Source organism: Fusarium keratoplasticum, chromosome 1, assembly GCF_025433545.1.
Source record: "Fusarium keratoplasticum isolate Fu6.1 chromosome 1, whole genome shotgun sequence".
NCBI lineage: Eukaryota > Fungi > Ascomycota > Sordariomycetes > Hypocreales > Nectriaceae > Fusarium > Fusarium keratoplasticum.
Genome location: NC_070529.1, coordinates 5,271,225 through 5,294,669, shown reverse-complemented (window position 1 = coordinate 5,294,669; position 23,445 = coordinate 5,271,225). Strand labels below are relative to the sequence as shown.

General features: G+C 53.8%; 7 protein-coding genes across 7 annotated transcripts; 4 read left to right on the top strand and 3 right to left on the bottom strand.

The window, feature by feature from the left end:
- Positions 1 to 2,291: 2,291 nt before the first annotated feature.
- On the top strand, positions 2,292 to 4,180 carry NCS57_00157400 (MFS domain-containing protein; the record flags this gene model as incomplete). Its single annotated transcript, XM_053051634.1, has 5 exons — positions 2,292 to 2,392; positions 2,440 to 2,769; positions 2,821 to 3,342; positions 3,396 to 3,798; positions 3,854 to 4,180. 5 exons carry the CDS (start codon positions 2,292 to 2,294, stop codon positions 4,178 to 4,180), a joined length of 1,683 nt encoding a protein of 560 aa, XP_052920149.1.
- Positions 4,181 to 5,419: 1,239 nt separating this feature from the next.
- NCS57_00157300 (Malic enzyme) lies at positions 5,420 to 7,419 on the top strand (the record flags this gene model as incomplete). Its single annotated transcript, XM_053051633.1, has 5 exons — positions 5,420 to 5,710; positions 5,762 to 5,954; positions 6,003 to 6,299; positions 6,349 to 6,592; positions 6,639 to 7,419. 5 exons carry the CDS (start codon positions 5,420 to 5,422, stop codon positions 7,417 to 7,419), a joined length of 1,806 nt encoding a protein of 601 aa, XP_052920148.1.
- A 265-nt stretch (positions 7,420 to 7,684) lies between these two features.
- NCS57_00157200 (uncharacterized protein) lies at positions 7,685 to 9,228 on the bottom strand (the record flags this gene model as incomplete). The annotated part of the gene is made up of 2 exons (XM_053051632.1): positions 7,685 to 8,640; positions 8,694 to 9,228. 2 exons carry the CDS (start codon positions 9,226 to 9,228, stop codon positions 7,685 to 7,687), a joined length of 1,491 nt encoding a protein of 496 aa, XP_052920147.1.
- A 1,294-nt stretch (positions 9,229 to 10,522) lies between these two features.
- Positions 10,523 to 14,687, top strand: NCS57_00157100 (uncharacterized protein; the record flags this gene model as incomplete). The annotated part of the gene is made up of 2 exons (XM_053051631.1): positions 10,523 to 14,168; positions 14,221 to 14,687. Exons 1-2 carry the CDS (start codon positions 10,565 to 10,567, stop codon positions 14,685 to 14,687), a joined length of 4,071 nt encoding a protein of 1,356 aa, XP_052920146.1. The 5' UTR covers positions 10,523 to 10,564.
- A 1,809-nt stretch (positions 14,688 to 16,496) lies between these two features.
- NCS57_00157000 (uncharacterized protein) lies at positions 16,497 to 17,458 on the bottom strand (the record flags this gene model as incomplete). Its single annotated transcript, XM_053051630.1, has 5 exons — positions 16,497 to 16,529; positions 16,581 to 16,658; positions 16,720 to 16,966; positions 17,023 to 17,070; positions 17,445 to 17,458. 5 exons carry the CDS (start codon positions 17,456 to 17,458, stop codon positions 16,497 to 16,499), a joined length of 420 nt encoding a protein of 139 aa, XP_052920145.1.
- A 1,477-nt stretch (positions 17,459 to 18,935) lies between these two features.
- Positions 18,936 to 20,165, top strand: NCS57_00156900 (Nudix hydrolase domain-containing protein; the record flags this gene model as incomplete). Its single annotated transcript, XM_053051629.1, has 2 exons — positions 18,936 to 19,479; positions 19,534 to 20,165. 2 exons carry the CDS (start codon positions 18,936 to 18,938, stop codon positions 20,163 to 20,165), a joined length of 1,176 nt encoding a protein of 391 aa, XP_052920144.1.
- A 172-nt stretch (positions 20,166 to 20,337) lies between these two features.
- NCS57_00156800 (Zn(2)-C6 fungal-type domain-containing protein) lies at positions 20,338 to 23,344 on the bottom strand (the record flags this gene model as incomplete). The annotated part of the gene is made up of 3 exons (XM_053051628.1): positions 20,338 to 22,092; positions 22,146 to 22,508; positions 22,562 to 23,344. The coding sequence occupies 3 exons, from the start codon at positions 23,342 to 23,344 to the stop codon at positions 20,338 to 20,340; spliced, it is 2,901 nt and encodes a 966-aa protein (XP_052920143.1).
- Positions 23,345 to 23,445: the final 101 nt, after the last annotated feature.

Genomic DNA, 23,445 nt, shown 5'->3' with positions numbered 1-23,445 from the left:
ATCGGATATACAGACGTGGATTTCCTAGTGGAAGTTGTCGAGGTGGATGCCAGCTCTATGTTGGATCGTGGATCAGTATATAACATTGTCAGGAGGATCTGTACATATCATTGAATAGCTGCAGTACCATACACGCTCAATCCAAGACAATGGATGACATAACTCTTGTGCTTCTGTAGCCGCCTGTTGAGTGGCAAACATATCCCAAGTTGAAGCCCCTGCCTTGTGCCATGCAGACGCCACGGTCGCGTTCAGTTGGGTTATTCTGACGAGATACACCAGCCTTATGCGAACGGGCTAGGCATGGGAGCGGCTGTGGCGTCCTCTTCATTTCGGCTTCCAGAACCTGATGCCGCGCACCACGTGGTGCTCACGATCTCGACTTATTCCCGGCGATCTCAGACCCAAATAGGCACTCTGAAGCGCACCAGCCTTTTCGGTCCGGATAGCAACTCAACCCATCCATCTCGCTTTCCCCCCCCCGCACGATCTCTCTCCCTCTTTTTTGAAGTTGGGGGAGGAATATCCGGGGATGACAAGCTTAGCTATCAACATTGGGGTACAGCTGTCTAAAATGGACGACTTGGAAGTGATCGTCGACGACTTTGAAGGCATCGCCGAACTAGGCATTTCTAAACTCCCAAGCGGATCCGATCTTCTGGGACGCAAGAAACAGCCCAGTTTCTTGGCTAGTGAGTACCGTCACGTCTCTGGCCCGGGTATGCGGCTGAAGGGTGATTGACAAGGTGAAGGCATAGTGAACCAACAACACGAACCCATCGACGCCTGACGATGGGCTTTGTCAAATCCCTCGGGAACAAAGCCGGATCCTTGTTTGGTCCTCCAATACTCGGCTCAGAAATGCTTCTGCCTGGCCGTTCGACAGCGTATCCTGGCAAATCCTTGTCCATGGTTACGGAATAAGATGCCAAGTTGAGAGCCTCACGGACAGAAGCCGCGGCCGCAGATCAAACATCTCTTTTCCTTCTATCAATCTTTACGAAAAAGGCTCCACGAGAGTCGGGTGTGATCGGACGTCAGTCAAAGACTAGATGGAGAGAATCGGCCCAGGTGGAGTTGCAGTGTGGAAAACATGAGCCTTGGCCTCCTCTTGTGAGAACATTTGACTCCATTCCCACAAATCTCTTGATCTTTTAATCCCCACTCTCTTATTAACCCCCGTCCCGCAAAACTGCGGGTTGGGTTTGGGGGTGTTTTTTTTTTTGGTTTTGGGATCTCCTGATGCTGGGGGTAGTTAGCCTATGTAACGATGATCCCCATACCCTCCCCTTTGGTGGAGAAGAACAGGTTTCAGCGCGTCGTAGCAGGCAAATGCCGTGCTAGTCTGATGGAGCTGGGAATGAGTGAGAAAAAAAATAGAGGCGGCGCGTGATGGTGTCAGTGCTTTTGTAGAGTTTTGTTAGTGCGTTTTTTGTAAGAGATTTCAAGCGTGTAAGTCGAGGATTATCGAACATGGACTTTTTCGAGAACATGGAATTCGGGTAACGAGATGAACTATTAGTAAGTTAAAACGCGTATCCATATAATTCATGACTACAAACTGAGCCATTGAGGATCCCTCCCTCACCGGCTCGTTACATTGACGTTACATCCATGACACTCGGATACGCCCGTCCAAACGTGAGATCAGTTGACGGGCCGCCATTTCACTGCACATCTCAGTGGCTCTGGCAGGTAAGCCAGACGTCAACATGGCTGTCAGATACTCAGAAAGGCAGTCCCAAGCCTCTTGATGTCCAAGTATACAGGGACCGAGTAGCATCCATACGACCGGGCCTAGTGGTAGGCATTGCCTATTCTAGCGCTGATCTCCGAATTGGGGCATTCCACCCACCGAGCCGCCGGAGTCTCACCGAGGTGGCCCGGCCGCCGCCCCGGGGGTGGACAAGAATTCTTCCCAACCCCTGGGGATCCTCGCCTCTCTCCGGGTCTGGGGTCCCCGGATTGGCAAATAGCCTCCCTTCCCGCTGTGAGAGTAAGGCCCAAATGTCTCCAGGCGGGGGGGCATCAGATGCGGTCCTGCGGGGAGTCATGCGAACTGAGAGCAGCAGTAAGCTGTCACCGCGGAGGTGGATGATCGGATGGCAAGCCGTGGAGTCAGGTTGATAGTCCCATATAAGAGAGAGCCTCATCCCCCTCTGAGGTTAACTCTTGGTCTAGGTCATCGAGACGGGGCTAGCGACTAGGCCTATATACCTCCATCTTTTTAATTTATTCTTCTTTTTCTGCGCTGCCTTCTGTACTGCTTCAGCGTCAGCAATCCTTCCATCATGGAGTCGACAGTCGAGGCGCGAACCAAGCTCGCCTACAAGAATCGATGGAGAACTCTCTACAACAACCCCAAGCTTATCGTCATCGCCCTCTTTGCTTCGTCCGTCTCCCTAGACAATATTTCTTTCAAAGACTAACCTTCCACAGATTCGGTGGTTTCGAGTATGGCTACCAGCAGGGTGTCCTCGGCCAGTCCCTGGTCATGACTCGTTTCAAGGACAACTTCCCCTCCGTCGTCGAGTCGTCCAGCGCCACCGGTTGGCTCACCTCCATTCTGCAGCTTGGTGGTATCCTGGGCTCGCTGTCTGCCGGTGTCCTCGGTGAGGTCATCTCAAGAAAGTACACCATGTTCTCAGCTTGCTGCTGGGTCATCCTGGGCAGCTACCTCTATGTCGGCGCCACATACCACAACCCTTCCATGCTCTACGCCGGCCGATTCTTCACTGGTATCGGTGTCGGAACTTTCTCCGGTGTTGGGTAAGTATTTGCTATGTTATGCGTTAGTGTTTGACTAACAGCCATCAACAGCCCCCTGTACAACGCCGAACTGTCGTCCCCCGAACTCCGAGGTTTCCTCGTCTCCTTCTATCAATTCTGCACTATTCTCGGCATCATGCTTTCGTTCTGGATCGGATATGGCAGCAACTACATCGGAGGCCATGGTGATAGCCAGAGCAACCTCGCGTGGATGCTCCCCTCCATCATCCAGGGAATTCCCGCCGTCCTCCTCGCCTTGGGTATCTGGTGGCTCCCCTTCTCCCCTCGCTGGCTCGTGAAGAAGGGCCGTGATGAGGAGGCTATCAAGACACTTTCTTATCTCCGTAACCTGCCTATCGAGCACGAGCTCATCCAAGTCGAGTACAAGGAGATTAAGGCCGAGTCTTTGTTTGAGCAGCGTGCTTTTGCTAAGCAGTTCCCCAACCTGGCGGCCAAGGAGCAGGGCAACATGTGGGTGCGGGAGTTCGCCCAGTACTATAATATCGTCCGAACCTGGGACAATTTCAAGCGAGTTGCCACAGCCTGGCTGGTTATGTTCTGGCAGCAGTGGAGGTAAGCAAGGCCTTCTAAAAGGGAAGGAGCCAACTTACTAATGGAAAAAACAGTGGTATCGACGCCATCATCTACTATGCCAGCCAGGTCTTCGAGCGACTCGGTCTGACCGGCGGAACTCAAGCCCTGCTTGCCACCGGAGTTACTGGCGTTGTTTTCTTCGTTTCGACCCTTCCTGCCATGGCTATTATCGATAAGGTGGGCCGCAAACCCATGTTGTACGCCGGATCGGTCGTGATGTGGATTTCCATGGTGATCGCCGGAATCATCGTCGCCAAGTTCCAACACGACTGGGAATCTCACGCGGCAGCTGGCTGGGTAGCAGTTGCCTTCATCTGGGTCTATGTTGGAGCATTCGGAGCCACATGGGGGCCAGTTTCGTGGACTTTGGTTGCTGAAATCTTTCCTCTATCTATCCGATCGAAGGGTTCGTCGATCGGTGCGTCGAGCAACTGGGTATGTTTTCACACCTTCCAGATTGGGAAACAACGATGACTAACCTAAAATTAAGCTTAACAACTTCGCGGTTGCCTTCTACGTTCCCCCGATGTTCGAGACCCTCGAATGGGGTACTTACATCTTTTTCGCCGGCTTCCTCGCGTGCAGCATCGTCTGGCTGTACTTCTGCCTCCCCGAGACCAAGGGTGCAACTCTCGAGGACATGGACCGTATCTTTGGAAGCCGAACTGGTGAGGAGGATGCCAAGATGCTGGACGAGGCCCGCCATGACGTTGGTCTGGGACCCGAGTTTGAGATTGATGCTCTTAAGGCGGAGAAGATGCTTATGGAGGGCGAGGAAGCCGAGGCCAGACCTACTTCTCACCATGAGAATGCCTAGATAAAATGATTGTGTAGCAGTATATCTTGGACTGGTTTTGAAACGAGTGTTACTCGTGGAACCTAGAGGAATACGAGATTCGGTTTATCCAAGACGGTGCCAACTAGCCGGATCAGTCGATATGAATGTCATGAAGAACTGCAATCTATGAAACTTCAATTACGGCCTCAATTCATGCCCAAATCCATAGAGCCTACCTAGGAAGCAGGTTTTCGATATCCCGAGTTGAGATGTGACGTCCATTCATGACAACACCCCGGTGGGGGCAAAACAATGTTTAGACGAGACTTGACCGTTTTGTCATCCTAAGAGTACTATCTTTAGGAACTTTCGACTTTGAATAGAACCGTTAGATCTCTTTAAGGTTACCTATTTAAAAACAACCATAAATACTTCCAATGATCATCTGGGGACGTGCTCCCTGCTTGCCAAACCGTTGCTGGCCCGCCAACGGTCAGCTAGTGGGGCCACCCTAGCCTTATCCTTATCACCACCAAAAATCTGTCGCAGAGAATTTTCCTTCGAACAAACATCACCATGGTTGCAAACCACAGCAGCAACAAGCACGCGCCCACGATCCTCGACTACCTGATCGTGACATGATGATTCTTGTTTGCTTCTAAAAGCGTAGGTGAATTCATTTTCTTTCTCTCTCCTCTCCGCAGCGTTCTCCCTCACAGCCACTCCCACCTCCTCACGAGTCTTCCTCGCGAAGGTCTTCTACGGACGGCACGTTTTGTGTTATCCGCCTGAAGTAGGCTGAAGGGTGATTTAACAGCGAAAAGGGAAACTCTCCTTCGGGGGACGTTTCCTTTACTGCTGTAGCTGCCAGAAGAAAAAGGGCCATCATAGTCCGCGTCTGTTGGGTCGCCCATTTCGGTGGGATTGACTTTATTCTACACAGGCGAGGCTCCAGGAGCTCCGACATTTCCGTGTCTTGTTGGTTGTGACCGTGTCACGCTTTGACACGTGCTTTATGATTTGATGTTTATCATTGGAGGAAGAGGTTCTTCAATCAAGGTTCTGTCAAGTGGAAACTATGTATTTCTATGCTCGACTACGTCATTGAGCTTTGCTGCAGGCTTATCCTCAGATCATTTGTTCAATCAATCCAATTCATGCCCAGTAACCACCTCCCATACCTGAGACCGCCTCTTGATATGCTTGCCACTGTCACATTCGATCTTGCAGCACAACCACCATCTGTAGAGCAACTCCCCCAAAATCAGACCCTCCAACATGGCTGAAGAGTCTAAGTTCGGACATCTTCCCCTCAGCACCAAGGGCCCTATCAGCTGCGCTCTCACCGGCGCATCCCTCCTCAACACTCCCTATCTCAACAAGGGCTCTGCGTTTCCGGTGGAGGAGCGTCGCAAATTCAACCTCACCGGATTGCTCCCCCAGGGCGTCCAGACGCTTGAGCAACAGTGCAAGCGTGCGTACGATCAATACTCGACCCGGCCAAACGACCTAGCCAAGAACACCTTTCTCACCTCACTAAAGGACCAAAATGAGGTGCTCTACTACAAGGTGGGAAACACATCTTGAGCGGTGTAGAGGGGCTATACTGACCGTCACAAGTTGATCCAACTTCATCTGGATGAGATGATGAGCGTTGTCTACACCCCAACCGAAGGCGACGCTATCCAGAACTACTCTCGACTATTTCGTCGCCCAGAGGGCTGTTATCTCAACATTCATGAGCAGGATCAAGTCCACGACAACCTGGCCCAGTGGGGAAACGCAGAGGATATCGACTACATCGTAGTGACTGGTCAGTTACACTCAACCATAAGGGAATCTTCACTCACAAGCATCACAGACGGCGAGGAGATCCTCGGCATCGGTGACCAAGGCGTTGGAGGCATTCTCATCTCGGTTGCCAAACTAGTCCTCACCACTCTCTGCGGAGGCGTTCACCCAAACCGTACCCTTCCTGTCGTCCTCGACTGCGGGACGGATAACGAGGAGCTTCTCAACGACGAGCTGTACCTAGGCCTCAGAGAGAAGCGTGTCCGCGGCGAAGAGTACGGCAAGTTTGTCGACACCTTTGTCCAGTCGGCAAGAAAGCTGTATCCAAAAGCGTACATCCACTTTGAGGACTTTGGTCTCAGCAACGGTCAGTTTCTTTACCATGGCAAATTCGATCAAACCTAACATGTATGCAGCGAGACGTCTTCTGGACCGCTACCGCCCAGACTTTGCCTGCTTCAATGATGATGTCCAGGGCACTGGCTGCGTGACCCTGGCGGCCATCATGGCAGGCCTCCACGTCAGCAAGCAAAAGTTCAAGGACCTCCGCATGGTTGTCTTTGGGGCCGGAAGTGCCGGTCTCGGCATTGCAGATCAGGTTCGAGATGCCATCGCAACTGAGGGGGACATCAGCCATGAGGAGGCGTCGAAGCAGATCTGGTATGTTTACTATTAACTTTGACAAGTCTTAGCTCACACTCTGAAGGTTGATTGACAAGCCCGGTCTCCTCACGAGCGAGATAGAGGTTTCAGACGCCCAAAAGAGCTTTGTAAAGGCCGCGTCGGAGTGGAAAGATAAGAAAACCGATCTCCTCTCCGTCATCAAAGCTGTCCGTCCCAACGTTCTCGTCGGCACGTCTACCGTTCCCGGAGCCTTCACCGAGGATGTCATCAAGGCCATGGCCGAGCATCACGAGCGTCCCATAGTCCTCCCTCTTTCCAACCCAACAAGACTCCACGAGGCCAAACCCGAGGATATCCTCAACTGGACCAACGGCAAGGCCCTCGTGGCCACTGGCTCGCCTTTCCCGCCCGTCAAGGGTCCCTGGGGCGAGTCTGGCTCTGAAGTTACCATCGACATCGCAGAGTGCAACAACTCGGTTGTATTCCCGGGCATCGGCCTGGCCTGCGTGCTCTCCCGCGCGGAGCACCTGACAGACCGCATGCTCGTCGCTGCAGTAGAGGCCGCGGCCTCACTAAGTCCTGCACTCAAGGATCCTACAGCCCCTCTGCTACCGGATGTCAACTCTGTGCGAGATGTCAGCGTTCGCATCGCTCGACATGTGATCCAGGTGGCTCTCAACGATGACGAGGCGACACAGGAGGGCATTCCCGAGGAGGACGATGAGCTGGAGGAGTGGATCAGGGAGCAGATGTGGAATCCAGCGTACCGGCCGTTGAAGTTTGTCGAGATGGAGACTGCAACCAGAGAGGCACGAGGAGAGCTGAAGCGGGCGGGAACAGTTCATCGCACCGGTCATTTATAAGGAGTGCAGCGGGATGTAGATGAGGGGCGCATCTAGAAGTGAGATAGAATAGTCAACCGGTTTATTTAGAGACTCGAGATACTATTAATGCCATCCCAGCAAAACTTGACTCCAACACTGCCAAACAGGAAACACCAATATTCAATCAGTCTCCCAGGCTAATCAGGAAGCTCTGGGAATAGTTACACTTGAGAGTCGCCAACCCCAACGCCCGACCTACCTTGCGATACAGCGCTTCTAGCGTCTATGACACTGGCAGGGGCAATCAGATCACACCAGCCCGAGCTGCCTCACCGGCATTGTCCTGAACCAGGTCCTCCATCCTCCTCTTGCCCTTGCCCAGGCCACCCTCACCGACGCCCATGCGGCGAGCAACATATCTCTGGGCAACAATGCCAACCGAGAGGTTCAGAAGCTCCTCAAGCCACTCAGCAACCCACTCTCGAGGGTCGACACCACCGCTTTCAATGATATCTCTAATCTCCTCGGGAATGTTGATTTCCGATACATCACCCTCCTCACCGGAGCGAGGGGTGAGGGGACCAGCAGAATCAAGCCACTGAACCCATCGAGCGGGGACAGTCTGGCTGACCGTGTAAAACTCAATGTCATGGACAGGGTCCAGGATGAAGACGGCGAAGCAAATGAGCTCCTCGTTCTCCTCCTGGTTCTCGACTGCGGAGGAGTCCTTCTCCTTCTCAGCAGAGGCAGTGCGAGCAAACAAAGTCTTGTCGTCATCCACAGTGATGGCCTGAACGGCCAAGAACAAGTCCGAAGTTCGGACAGGGTTGCTCTCGCTCACGTCTTCAGTGGCCTTGTGCTTGGCTTCCTCCAGTCCGCCGTTGGCAGCAAAGTATTCGTTCGCATACGATTCGGCGTTGGCTCGGCACAGCTTGGTTCCCTCGGCCAGACCCTTAATCAAGCCAAGCTCACGGGGAGAATCAGCCTGCCTCCACCAAGGACCATCGTGCCACCCAGCAGCGTTGTCGGTGCTGCGTCGCGAGTGGCTCTCCTGGCCACGCTGGACGACGAGAAGATCACCGCCTTCGACCTGCGACATGACATGACCAAAGACATTGTGGATGAGAGGGTCAAGAGAGGGGTAGCCGACAAGATCGTGGGTGATGTGGATGAGGAGTCGCTCGTGGGAGCTGATAGGGGGCGCGAGGGTGTGGAGGATGTTGGTAAAGGTGGGAAGAGCTCGATGTCGCAGTTCATCACCTAGGTCCTCGATCAGCTTCGTCATAAGGGCGGATGTCTAGGATTGCACATACCATAGGTTCGGAGGGTGGTAACATCAAGTCCCCTGATGCCCTTAACCTGGTCCGCCCACTTCTTGGCCTCCTCGTTCTGCTGGATTTGCGTGACGGCAGCCTCTGCCTGCTTCATGGCAGCGCTGGCGGTGGACAGAATGCCACCCCACCATCCTCCGCCAGATTGCTGAGGAGCAGGCTGCGCAGGCTCAGGTGCGGGCTTCTTCTCGGCTTCATGGAGCTCAGAGCTGGTGGCACTTGGAGTGAAGCTGGCCCTCAAGCTGCGTGCGCTATCGGTGGACTTGCGAGGGTCACCAGCGGGAGGTGTCGCAGTAGATCGGCGGGCGGCATCCTTGAGCCGGGGTGTATGAGGTCGCGACGGCTGTTCAGCGGCCAGTTCGGACTCGAGGTCAGCCAGAATGTCCTGGTCGGCAATGGCCTTGGAGGCGGCAGATGTAGGCTTGGCCTTTGTGGTCTTTGTGGGCTTGGTGTCAATGCCTGAGAAGAGGTCGTCGAGGTTGTCGTCGTCGGCGGCCTTTGTCTTCTTGGGCGCCATGGTGAAGGGTGATGGCTAGTTGAGACGACGCTAGAAAGGAATGCGGTGCCGTAGAGGGCGCTTGCTGGTTAGATGGAGGTTGAAGTTGCGATGGTTGGAAGATGGAGGCGGGGGGTTTTGATATGTATGTGTATGTGTACTCGTAAGAAGGTTGTTTGGCGCGGAAACGGAAACGGCAAGGGATGGTTGGAGCTTGGGAAGGTACGAGGCAGCAAGGGTCCAATGGGCCTGGGACTGAGAGGAGACGATAGAAGAGAGCACAACAGGGGATGCTACAACGTTGAATGGTTTTTAGGTAGATAGTAAGAGCCTAGTATTGAGTGCCGTTTTCGAATTAATACATGATTTTAATTTCGGAGCAATTCTACAAGTTGTCAACCTCAAGAGTCGAGGAGGTGTAATTGTGTCGGGTGTATACCTGATGGTTACAAAAAACAGATCTAGCCGCAGTGCGTCTAAGCGGGAATCAGGAACTTAGCCCAGGTACTCCCCACGTACTGGGGCGACTTATAGCAGCAGACCAGCCACTAACACGCAGCGATTTGCAGCAGGCGACACAGTCACGCTCTCGTCTACACCAGTCCCGGGGGGTACTAGCGCGGCTGGCATTGAAGATGCGGCCCCTGATTCGCCTGATGCATCCCGAGCGGAGGAACCCCGGGGGAGGTACCTTCATGGCCGGGGGGTCTCTGGCTCTGAGCCTTGTCCGGTGTTAGAGGGCGAGGCTTCACTGGCCGGGTTGGCACTAACAGCGGGCGGGTCCTTGGTTCAGCACCAGCCAAGGTTGTTGGCTTATTCGGACGGACCACGACACCTCGAGAAAATCAACCTACGGAATCAAAGCCTGGCCAAAAGGAGACGAGACCGTCTTCATCACCCGCGTCTCTTGACGTATATTGCAATCACTCGCCGACGCCGCCTGGTACGGCTTGTTCTTGCTGGCTTCTGTATCCCCCTTGTTGCCTTTGTCTTGTCCTTGTTGCTTCGCTACGCTCTACTCTTTTTTTGCAAGTCAAGTCGCCGCCAGTTCCCTGTACTTCAAAATTCTTTCTCTGCCCTGGCTCGCTCTTCTTACTCCAACACGCTCATCCCCGGGTCTCATTCTACCTATTTCATATCCCGCCCACCCTCACTCAGCCTCGCATCGTCCCGTCTGAGCCCCCTTCTCTAATCCGCTGCGTGTCTGTCCATCTTGGGAGTAGGTCGTCTGTATTTACACGGCGCGCCCGCTACGCTCCGTGTTCTCGCATGACGCCTCTCGCGGGCCCGGCTGGCCGCTACACGTCCTTGCTGTAACATCCCAGCCTCATCCCCGTCCAGCCTGTCCTGGCTGACCATGGACCGCTCGCGACGGACAACTCATCGCCGTCGTCCCCTGGGAGCTTCAGCCTCTCCCACTTCAGCTTCGGAGGCTTCCTTTGACTTCAATTCATCCACGAGCCCCGTCGTTGCCCACACTAATACCACCCCTCAGAGTGCCAGTGCTGGCGCTCGCCGCTCAAGCAAGCCGCTGCAGCACGCATTCACCTTCTCCCCCCCAAGCAGTAGCCGCGGCCTCAACCCGAGGAAGCGTTCTACCACCATGGACAACTATCCCATGGCCGACGAGGACGACCACGGCCCTAGGAAGGGCGGTCACAGTCTTCGTAAGCGTGCCCGCGTGGATTACACGTTTGAGCACATCGACGACGATGTCATCGTCCCCAACTCAACCTCGTCTGCCCGCGGTAGGAAACGCAGATCCGAGGTGACTTATGAGACAGATGACTTCTACGGCACCGACTCCAAGAGGCGAGGCGCCTCGATGGGTGCCGATACGCCGTCGACTCGCCGGAGGAACCCGTCACGCAAGTCGAGTGAGATGAAGGCCTATCATGAGGCCGCCCTCGAAGACGACGACAATGACGTACAGGACACGATAGAAGTCGGCGCCTACTACTCAGACGCCGATGAATCAGAGTTCCGCGAGCCCAGTGGTTCAAATCACTCATCGCCTCAAGCCAACAAGATGTCGCCAAAAACTGACATGCCGGCACTGCCAGCCGGTGATGCCCCTTCAAGTAACCCCAAAACGGAATACGCAATACCCGCTCCTCCTGTAGAGCAGAAGCCCTCGGGAGTGCCTCCTACGGTGAAACCTATGGATGGAATATTACCTCAATCGGCAGAGCCTCAACCAGATCAACTTCCCAAAGTGGAACCTGAACCGGAGGCTTCAGATGCACCACAAACGCCCGCGCCGGTTGACCCTGTTGACACTGCAGCCGTTGACACTGTCGACGCTGCACCTGTCGATAACCCACCTATTGATGCTGCATTGTCTTTACCATTGACAGTGCCAGCTAACCAAGATCGGCAAATTTCACCTGCTCATTCACCGGCGCCCGAAGAAGCAGCAAACGGTGTACTTGAGGCACCTGTCAATGAGATTGTTCCTGATCCTATTATTCCTCAAGATATTCCCACATCCCTCTCCTCCGACAACACAGACACCGACCCAACCTCCTCTTCCAACATCATCAAGGAAGAAACAAATCACCAACCACTCCATCAAGTTCCCCAATCGCCAGACCAGAAACCGCCATCGCCAATGCCTCAAGAGGACAAGATGGATATCGACCCGGTCGAGAAGCCTTCTTCCCCTACCCCTCAAGACGTTGAGATGGCCGAATCTGCTCCCCTCGTTCAAGAGCTCGCACTCGCAGCATCACCAGCGCCTATCGAAGAAGCGTCTGAGACTGTTGCCGAGCCTGTCAAGACTGACACTGACATCGCTGCCCCCGCACCCGTCCAGGTGAATGGCGATTCGACCGATGCCGAACCCAAGGCTGAGCCACCAAAAGAGGAACTTCCAACGGAGCTCCCAAAGGAGCTTCCAGAGAGACTTCCGGAAGAGCTTGCGAAGGAGCCTCCAAAGGAAGAGCCTCAAGTCGAGGAAGCTCAAATTGAAGAACCTCAAAAGGATGAGCCAGCAGATCTGGCTGCCACTGCTACTGCTACCGCTACCACCAACGACACTCCAATCTCGGATTCACCTCAGATTCCTCCCGCCAAGGATGAGCCCGTTACTGCTCCAAGTCCCGCCGAAATCAAGGCCCCAACTCCCCCTCCCCCAGCCGAAAGCGTTGAGACGCCTGCTTCTTCGGCGCCTTCAGAAACAAAATCCAGCCCTCAGAAGCCTGTAGCGACTCGATCCGCGATGGTGTTTAAGCCACAGCCAGCGCCAGTCGGGCGATGGGCCCACCTCACCCCTTACATCGATGGCGAGTACGTCTTGTACCCTGAGAAGAAGGGCCGTTCCGAAGATGATGGCGCAACCGATGAGCCAACGCCTGAAGGCAAGGACACCGATCGAGAAGGCATTGATATGGAGCCTATGGTGGAAGACAACGACGACAATGCAGATGCCGTGGCTCCTGAAGCACCTACACCTGCGCTCAACACTCCCACCCGCGGTTCGCCTGTGCCTGATTCGATAGATCCCACAGCCTTCAACTCGCCAGCTCCCGGTGGAGACGACGGTGATGATGTGGACGTCGGCGATTCTCAAGAACCAAACGAACGCCGCTACTACAAGTATCGCAAGCTCAGAGATCCTGCCGAGTATCTCAGTGCGATTGAGGATCACGAAAACATGACGACCGAGGAACTGTTCGAAGTTCTCACTGCCATCAACGTCTCCATGGTTCAATGGCAGCAGGAATGGACAAGCCTGGGCAAGGTCGTAGACGACTACGAAAACTCCCTTCGCCGACGAGCGGCTGATGCCAAGTATGAAGCTCGCACTCGCAACCTTCACCAACACGGTGTCAACTATGAGGAGCCTGACTTTGCCGTCAAGGGCTACAAGTCCCGCGAGAAGGAGAGCATGAACGAGACTCGCTATCTCCAGGGCCAGGATCGTATTATGGCTGCTTCCTACGGCTTCGAGTACGACCCTCATCCTTCCAAGATTGGCAAGCAGAACCCCGAGACTCAGCAAGTCGGAATAATGACCCGCGGCCGATCTCTTCGAAACCAACCTCGACAGACTGCCAAGGCCACCGAGACTGAAGAAGTCATTGGCAAGCGACAGCGCAAGCCAGTTCAGCTCTTTGACCCTGCCACACAGGACATCAGCCGAAGCTCCACGCCTGTGCCGACCCGCGGTGGTCGCCGTCGCAAGAACGCCAATGGCGATGAGGAGACGCAGACCAACCTTTCCGTCAGCTTCACCAACGAAGTGCCCTCGGACGCTGAGGCCGCTCCCAAGACGAGACGCAAGCGTGGCCCTCGTGGCAAGGGTGCCGTGCCAAACATTGTCGAAGACCTTGCGCCTACGCCTGACGCTGAGGAGACTACACCGCAGCAATCGCCTGCCAAGCCTACCCGTCGCGGCCGTGGCAAGCCTGCTGTTAAGTATGAGGAAGCAGACCCCAACGAGTTTGTTGATGAGGAGCCTCAGGAGGAGAAACCACCCGTCCGCCGACATCTCCTCACCCTCAAGATTCCCAAGGGAGGCAGCAAGCACTTCAGTGAGCCCGCTTCAGCCATCACCGACAATGGCGAGTCCCGTCCGACCACAGCCTCATCGGAGGAGTCCTCGCACACTGCCGAATCGTCCTACTCGTTCCGGCCTAAGCGACAGAAGCGTTTCCGCGACGACCCCGATGAGACTGAGGAGTCTTCTCAGGCACCTCCCAAGAAGCGAGGCAAGCGAGCCAGCGCCGCCGCTATCACCAGCGAAGTTCCGTCTGCCGCCCCTACGCCTCTGCCTCCCGCCGAGTCGGCACAGACCCCCAACAGCCGCAAGGTTCAGAAGATCAAGGTTGTTCGGTCTGGCCTGGACACCAAGAACGGAGCACCCGCCCCTACTCCTACCCCTGCCGAGGAGGGTGAGGAACCTCAGAAGGACTACAAGTCGATGACCAAGTCGGAGAAGATGTCGGCATCTATGAAGAGTGAGTTGCTTGGGTGGATTATGTATGCTCACCTCAAACTAACACGTCACAGACCGTTGGGCCAATGGCAACATGGCTGGCGCTGTTGAGAAGCGCAAGGCTACTCTCGCCGCTAAGAAGGCCGCTCAAGCTGCCGCCGAGCAGAGACTGGGAGTCGTGGCCCCCAAGCCCAAGGGTAAGGCCGCGGCCAAGCGGGAGGCCATGAAGTTGCAAATGCAACATCAGATGCAGGAGCAGCAGCAACAGGCACAGCAGCAGATGATGCAGCCACAGCCGCAGCCACAGATGCATCCTCATCAGCACCAGCACCCTCATGGACATCCCCAGCACCCGCTCCATCTCCAGCAGCAGCCTCAGCTTCACCAGCCGCACCCTCAGCATGCTCCTCCTCCCCCTCCCCCTCCCCCTCCACCCCATCAGGCTGGGAACCCGCCCTATATGCACGGTCACGCCCACAGCCACAGTCACAGCCATGGCCACAGCATGCCCGGCATGGGATACCCTTACCAGCAGATGTGAGGAGACACAAGTTCGTGACGCACTCCAGTCTCTAGGCATGTCCTCGACATGAAACCTCAGTCACAGCATCATGCATCAAAAGCAAACAAAACAAAAACAAAAAGCCACAAAAAAATTCATCCCTCGAGCACCCGAGGATCATTCATCCAATCGCTCGATGTAACATGTTCACAAAGCATCACGGGACTTTGCATCAAGGTCCCTTCCCAAGGTACATACAGCCAGCCACTCTGTATACTATGAAAGGACTCACTCGGAAGGGGGGGGTTTTTGGATGCTCTCGTTTCGCTTTTCTTTTTCTTCCTCATCACTTTCTAGTTCCTGTACACTAGACTCATAGTTGTCTCTTTTTCCGTTTTCCTTTGCTCTTTTTCTTTTCTTTTTCTAGTCTATCTGTTCTCTCAAGCTGCATGGTATTGGCTTTGCATAATGATTCGGCAACACGCGAAGGGGGGGAGAGAGGAGGGCCGAACATGAGAAATGGAGGGTGGATGTTATAAATGTGATAGCAAGCGCGATACGAAAATTTTCAATGTCGACTTCTCGACAAATTCTAGTCTTTTGCTTCGTGAACTAGCTGTCGTTGATTGACCTTTGATGTAGTCGTGATATGGGACCAAAGAAAGTGTGTGATCTGTTGTACCAACTGATTGACATGATCTCAGTGCTATTCTCGTCGGTATCTATTCGTATTTGTTTACATCATGGCAATAATAGAGCAGAGCAAGGTAATTCAAGTCAGAGGATAGATCTAATAAAGGGATCTGAATTACCATGTATTTATCCAATCCTCATCCTGTGATGTGTGAAGAATTACACAAGGTGGGGGGTGGGGGTTGTTGAACATCAATCTCTGGTGTGTATGAGATCAAACGACCTGAAAAAAAGTCGATGCCTCTCCAGGGCCCAGCGACGGCGTTACACCAGACAACAACAAAATTTAGTGGCTCAGTAGGTAGATAATGCAGTAACTGGTTCCGTGTTTTTTTTTTGTCGCTATAGTACTGTACAGGGGTGATGCCCTTGATTTAACTGTGATGCCATAGGGTAGTATGGACATTGGGAAAGAAAATGTTTGATGCACCAACTTAGCTACCTACCCACCTCTCTTCAACACCCATTCATTCTCATATCTCACCATAAGGATTAAGTGAATAGAGTAACCTTTATCAATTCTTACGAAAAGGACAGGATGAGTACCTATAGATACTAATGAGGACTTCCCATAGAGAATGGCCCTAGCCGGATGCCAAGTAGGTACCTCGTGGCTGGTGTCTAACATTGGACCCCTTCTCTCAGTTTTGCACGAAACGGACTCCTCTCCTACGCTTCCCTGCAACTGAACATGCAGAATCGTCCAATGGGCTCATACCAAATGCAATACCTTGCAAAGAACAGTAGCAACTGCCATGATGCCTGATTCTCCATCACCATGTCTACAGCGAGCAAACATCTTCACAGCACACACAGTCACAGCATCGGGTCTCGTCCAAAGGAAATGCAAAACCCAAAAGCGAAAAAACACGCCGCCAGGAAAACCAGTTTTTGAAGTGACTTTTGTTTTGTCCCTGATGTGATGCCTGGTAATGTGAATCATTCCTTACACGCCGCAACCGAAATGCAAGAGCCTGCCAATCCAGCGACCTTGACCTTCTTCCCCATGTCTCTCCCCCAGCCTTTTCCCCCGGCGATGTATTATTCACGGGGAGATAAAAGAGGGGGGCGAACTTTCTAATTCGCGCTCTAGCTTGATCGCATTTCAGGACAGAACCACGCCTTTTGTCTTTCCTTGACCCCCAAGCAAGCACCTTACATGACAACACCAGAGTTGCTGGCAATACGCTGGGATGGGGTTAGCAGATGGAACTGCGAGAGAGAAGAGAGATAACTTACGGGCCACAGCTCAGCAGCCTCCTTACCGACGGGGCCGGTGATGGCAGAGCCCTTCATCTCACCCTTGGGGTTGACGATCTGCAAGTTTTCGTTAACCAACCAAGTCCAAATATTCGTAGCACATCAACCAAAAACATACCACACCAGCGTTGTCCTCAAAGTACAGGAAGACACCGTCGAATCGCTTCCAGGGCTTGGACTGTCGGACGATGACGGCGGGGTGGACCTTCTTTCGGAGCTCGGGCTTTCCCTTCTTGACGGTGGCCATGACCATGTCACCGACACCACCGGCGGGCAATCGGTTCAGGCGGGCGCCGATACCCTTGACGGCGATGATGTAGAGGTTTCGGGCACCGGAGTTGTCGGCGCAGTTCATGACGGCACCGCTGTTGGGCTGGTTAGTGCTTCGTTCGTCGAGCAGTTGCTCCGTGAGCGGACGTACACAGGGAGACCCAGGGTCATCTTGAGCTTGCCACCAGGGGCACCACGCCTGTAGAGAGCATCGTCAGTCTGGTGTCCTGGAGTTCATTGTTGCGTCTCGCTTCGGTTTTCTCTGCCAAATTTCTGCCACGGCGCCCTCGAGTTGGAGATCGTCATTGTCGTCGAATAGTTGAGCTGTAATTTTTCAGACAGCAGGTGTGCTTGTGAACGGTACCGTCGCCGTCAAGTGGTCGAGTCGACGATGCCGTGCAGAGCTCGAATATTTCGTCGTTTTCGTGTGCGCGGCGCACCGATCATGTCGATTCCCTCCCACCCCGCCATGAAATTTATCCAGCTTCCCTCTCGCGCGCTTCTCTCGAGTTCCGGTGGCAGAAAATTGGCAGAGAAAATGTCGACGATGAGCCCGCAAAGAAGAACACTTACGAGAGCTTGGCCATTGTGTCTGAGGGGGTTAGTGTGGCGTTACTTCGTAAAGAGTCGTACCGGGTCTCGAGATGCCGTCGTGAACAAGAGCTTTTCAGGCGAAATTTTTCCAAACAATGAGATAGATGTGTGGGGTGAGAAACCCTATGGGAAGCGAATGGGTCTTGTGCACGTGACTAGGAGGTGGTCTTGAGAGAAGGCTCCAGGTGGCCAATGAGGATCCACCTTGAAGAACCACGGCATCTCCCTTGGTGAAGAGAGTTGCACTGTCAGCCATGACGATGACGGATTTAGGCTGTTGAAGAGGGGCTGATGTATTTTAATTGTTTTTCTCGTTTCACCTCTCATTCTCTCTTATTCACTCTTTTCTACTCAGCTCTTTACACAATCTTACACCACAGTCAAACATTCAAGTACATCAACGCGGCGCTACTGACAGACACCTCGACTCCACCCAAACCGCAGCCCCCATCGAACCACCAATCCACCACACACCCACGCACCCAACCAGAACCCATTCCTCCAAGCCCTGATTCCACACATCCTCCCGTTGATAAATCGATTTTCGAGACGCCGACCTCAACGTCAAACGGGCCAGATGCCCGGGCGAAGCACGCCCGGTTAGCTCAATCGGTAGAGCGTGAGACTCTTACGAGTTCACTATCTCAAGGTTGCGGGTTCGACCCCCGCATCGGGCTGTTCCTATAACACTATAATCATGATTGAGAAGTGCTTTCTTTTTTTGTCATTTTTGCCAATTTTTGATGGTGGTACTTGGACATTTGTGTGTCGCGGAGTGATGACTTTTTGCCAGGAGGACATATCATTGCAAAATTGACAAGTACATATGAACCCAGAAACCAATACGAGCAATGAGATCTCATTGATCCCCCAATCTTGTGTGTAGCTCTCAAGAAACAACTCTGTCAGAAGCTGAACGGAGGCTAGCCAACTCCCTACCCTAAAACACATCAACGTTGTGGAATTCTCGGTTCATACGAGAGACAGATGCTTGTTTATAATATTCCATTGGCATCTACATGAATGCATAGTTTGACTGCTATCTCTTAAAATTATCTTGAAGCATGCTGTGTGTACTTTGAACTTCAAGGAAGGCTTTGGGTACCAGACATTGATATGCCGAAGAAGGCTACTGGGAAAAGTACATTAGGGTGATTTCTTGTTCTGAACGTCAATAACTTCATTATCAATAAAGTCTCATTTTCTAACTCAAAAAGCTCATTCATCAACTAGCAGAATACCCAGTTCTTTTTAAACGCACAATTTTGATAAAACCACAGCTCACTCACCACCGACCGAACCGGCCCCGTCCCCGCCGCTTATTCTCGGCCGCAACCCCCGCCTCCACCGATCTTTCGGAGCCGATGAACCACCATCTGAAGCGGACCTCGGCACGACGTCACCCCCTAGCCCGCGCTTCAAGTCCTCACATGCTCCTCCCCTCAACTCTTCACAACCCAACAATCACCCATGCCTCCTCCGCTCAATTCCATTGGGCGCCCGCTCTCCCAGTTGCTTCTCCGCAGCGGCTCTAGATGTAGCTTTGTTGTTCCCCGGCCTGCGCAGCGTCTTGTTCCTTCGATACTCATCATGGCTTCAAAAACTCAGAAACGACCGTCTTCTTCTTCCGCGGGCAAGCGTCCGCTGTCTGAACCGCGACCTAGCTCTTCAGTACTTCTTGTCTCTCCCGTCAACGACGTGTTGCTCCTGCACCGCGTCCACACTTCAACATCCTTTGCCTCGGCCCATGTCTTTCCCGGCGGAAACCTGGACCCTTACCACGACGGTGTGATTCCCGCCGTGGACTCGCCAGAGAGGCATCAAGATGGGCTGGCGTACAGGATCGGCGCCATCAGAGAGACATTTGAGGAGACGGGCATCTTGCTGGCCAAGAAGGACGGCGGGTTGATAAACCTGAGCATCGAGGAGCGGGACACGGCAAGGAAGCAGATACACGGCAACCAGGTCAAGTTTCTCGAGTGGTTGAAATCCGTAGGCGCTGAGCCAGACCTGGGTTCGTGTGTGGAGTTGCATTGACTGAAAACGAGAGAGCTGATGGTTGTGATAGATGGCCTTATCCCCTTTACACGCTGGATCACCCCCACCATAAACGCAAAGCGCTTCACAACACAGATGTATCTCTACATGCTCCCTCTGACACGCGGCAACATGCCGTCTGAGATGCTCATTCCAACTCCTGACGATGGAATTGAGCATACCGCTGCGCTTTTTGCCCCAGCCAAGACCTTCCTCTCTCGTGCCGCTGACAACTCCATCATCCTGTTCCCTCCTCAGGCCTATCTCCTCACCCTCGTCTCTGACATATTCACCAGCCGGTCTGGATCCCTGGAAGAAGGACCCCTGCAACTTGCCGCCCAGCGCAAGAAGCTTCTCTCCTTTCTCAAGAGGACACCGACAGCAGAGACAGAAAAGGGCAAGGAGCACAAGACGGCAATCATCCCGTGGGGCGACAAGGTCATGAGCCCTCACAACCTCTTTATCAGAAAAGAGGACAAGAGAGTCGTCTTGGGACTAGACAAGCCTGGACCAGAGCTCAAGGGTTCGGAGAGGGGAGGAGACTGGGAGCGTGTGGTTCTCGTCAACTTTGGCAAGGGGGGACCGACCAATGTTGAAGTCCGGAGGAGAGAAGACGTTTTGGAAGAGGAGAAGAAGAGCAAAGCGAGTAGCGAGAAGTTATAGATGCTAGAAGCTATACACTCCATGTTCAAACAACCAATTTGGCTGTATTCAGAGTGGAAGTTTGTCTAAATCCATGTAGATCGCACCATCTAAACTCCACCGGGTATCATACAAGCGCAGTCAAATCCAACACAACCATTTTTGCCATCCAATGTTACAATGCCATTTTGAATCACCATCCCTTCTGCCCCTGCGTGCTCTCCATCTCCAAGCCACGAATACTTTGACTCCAATCTTGCCAGTTAAAGTCGTCACCCAGCATGTCGACATCATCGCCTCCTGTGTTGTCAAAGTTGTCGTCCATGGCTGGATATGGATCAGGCCAGAGGTATGGGGGTGGGTTGTCGTCCTTGGGCAGCTGTAGTGGCTGCTGAGAAAACGGCTGACCTAGTCCCCCAAGCTGCGTCTGTTGTTGCTGGGGTAGTTGAGCAGCCGTCATGCCTGGTGTACTCATTGAACCTGTTGATGCGGCGGCTCTCATCTCGGCCGATCCGATCTCGTTCAATGGATAAAATGTCGTCATGGGGAAATTCGTAGTTTGTGACATTAGTTCGTTCATGAGCCCCATAGTGGTTTCCGAGAGGTTGATGTTTGATGGAACCTCGTTTGCTGCGGGTGTTCGAGGTCGTGATTGTGATGTTGGCGGTCCTGGCTGAAGCATCGCTGGAGGTGCCATAGGGCTCAGCTCGGCTGGTGTAGATATGGGCACGTTGCTTCCATCTGATCGCACTAGGGTCCTCCACCTCCCCCTCATTTGATCCATCTTGTCCTCACCGGCCGGTATCATTTCAAATGACGTTTGAGCTGGGTTCATCCGCTCCTCAAACTCCACACGACGTGCCTCTTCGGGGTTGCTGCGAAGACGGGCAATCTCTGTGGCTCGGTGCTTGCCAGCTCTAAAGTATAGTTTCCGTATGGGTAGGATGACAGACGTATAATCGGCGGAGCGGACGTATTCGGCTGGGTGTCCCTCATAGCCGTTGAGCGCCTGCCACCCACGTTCCACGAGAGGCGTCCACGGACGGCGACAGCTCTCAATGAGGAAATACGCCATGGCGTGCCAGTTTGTGTATGTCTTGAACAGCCATCTGTACTGCTTGCATCTCGAATCCGTGTTGAGAATGTGGTTGTACTCGATAATCTCGATCGCCGCCACGTAGACACGCTGTCTGGCTTCGGCCGAAAGCTCGCCGTCCGAACCGGGGAATAGCATGGGCTGATAAATAACGAGACACATCTTGGCCATGATGATGCGGGCAATCATGCCTGCCATCCAGTACAAGGGGTCCGTATCATCCATCACATGCTTAAAGAACCTGCCCTCAACTCTTTGATATACTTCGATTAGCATCTGCTCTCGTTCTACGAGCCCGAGATTAGCGAGCGGTGCCCCCTTGGGGCAGAACGAAGCTGATGCTGATGCAGCTCGGAGAAGGCGTCTTGAGAGACTGCAAATTTCATAGCGAACCAGAGCTACCGCGCAGTCAGAGCGGCCCTCCCTCGGCTCAGGGAATTCTGTTGTCTCTGGGTTGATATCAGCGTCGTTGATGTTACTGGGCATCTGGGTGTCGTAGAATAGATCTCCAATGATGAGATCAGTGCCTAGTTCGTCTGCGGACCGTAGATCGAGTACGAGCAATGCCCACCAGAGACGTCTCCTCATTTCCGTCTCAAAGGGGCTCAGTCCAAAGTGTGATCCGTCTCGATGAAGACCCATGCCCTGGGCGAGGTGAACCACCAACCCGGTCAGGGACCAACAAAAGCGGCTTTCATCTTGACGCCTGACCACGACGAGGAATATGACAAAGGCTTGGATTATCGAAGTGTCGGATGAGTTGAGGAAATTGGCCTTTGCGAGGGCTTGTTCGACAGCGAAACGATATTGCGTAAGGACGTCTTCCTTGTTGACGCCAAGGTTGGCTCGAACCTGCATTGCCTGGTTAGTTTTGTTTCAATACTTTCACATGGGGCTGAACTTGCCTCCTCGGGTTCCAGTGAAGTGATAGCAGCGTAATAGATCGCCCACACCAGAGCTTCGTTTCCAGGTGAGAGCTGCTCGTGGTTCTTCCTCGCGTCACGGAATATCGGCTCCATTGACGGAATATGTAGCACCTTGATAAGCGGTTCTACGTTCTCCTGGTAGACGGACCACAAGAACGGAATGTGAGAGGGTAGAGGGCGGCATTTCTCGAGGTTGACATCTGCTGAGCGGTATCCAAAGATGAAGGAGTGGTGATCTGCCGGGACCACCAATGAGGGGGAACTATCTGGAGTCTCCTCATAATCTGAGTCGTCGAAATCCTCGTCGGTAAGTTTTTGCGTCTCTTCTCGAATAGAATCGAGCTAGGGACAGTTAGCCATCTTCAACAGGCCATACTACAATATGAAAGACCAACCTCGTCGTTAAGCTTTGCCCAGAAGCCGTTGCTGACATATCTTCGGCTCCCACTTTGGTCGTTCAACACCAGTCGCCCAAACTTCTGGTGTATTTGCTTCCGGGTCGCCTCGCTCTGATCGCTCGCGGCATCGCTACCTCTCGGGCTCCCACTCGACGGACCCAGGACGCCAGGGTGAGAAGATGCGCTGGATGAATGCCTCTGGGGAAAGGTTGCTGATCGTTCAATGTTTGAGGCCTGCGCTCCATGCGCAGCTTCAGGCGAGTTGGCCGACGAGGGACCCTTGCCCCCGGACTCGACCTCGATCTGGCCGCTCAGCTCCTCGACAATGCCCTCGAGCTTCCTCAGGCGCTTCATCAGCTCAATCTCGCGCTGGCTCGAGTTCTTTGGGGGCGCATTGGGGTCTCTTGGGCGCGGCTGCCGCGGTGCCCGACCGGGGGCGGGGAAGACGCATGGGATCTGAGCTCGGCGGCAATTGGAGCAGGGCATCTGCTTGTCGCAACGGACTTTGCGACGGCGGCAGGTGACGCATGATCGCGGGTTCAGGGCCGGAGTGCTGCTCCCGGGTGCCTGGATCGGGCTGGTGTGGGCGTCGGGGCCGGTGGTCTGATAGACGGTGACGCTGCCTTGCGATGACGGTCGATGCTGGCTGCTGCGATGCGATGTCTGATGGGGATTGTTGGACGGCGGGGATGCCGTGGACTGCTGTGCGGCGTCGGGAAGTCCCTCGGATACATTGTTGTTGAAGCTGTATCCGAGGTTCAAGCCGTCCAGGTAGGACATGTTGGTCTGGTGTCACGTCGGTCAAGGGACGGCGATATCTGCTAGTTGAATGGTAGATGGGCGTGGGGTCGATCGTGTCGTGTCGTGTCGGGCAGAGACAG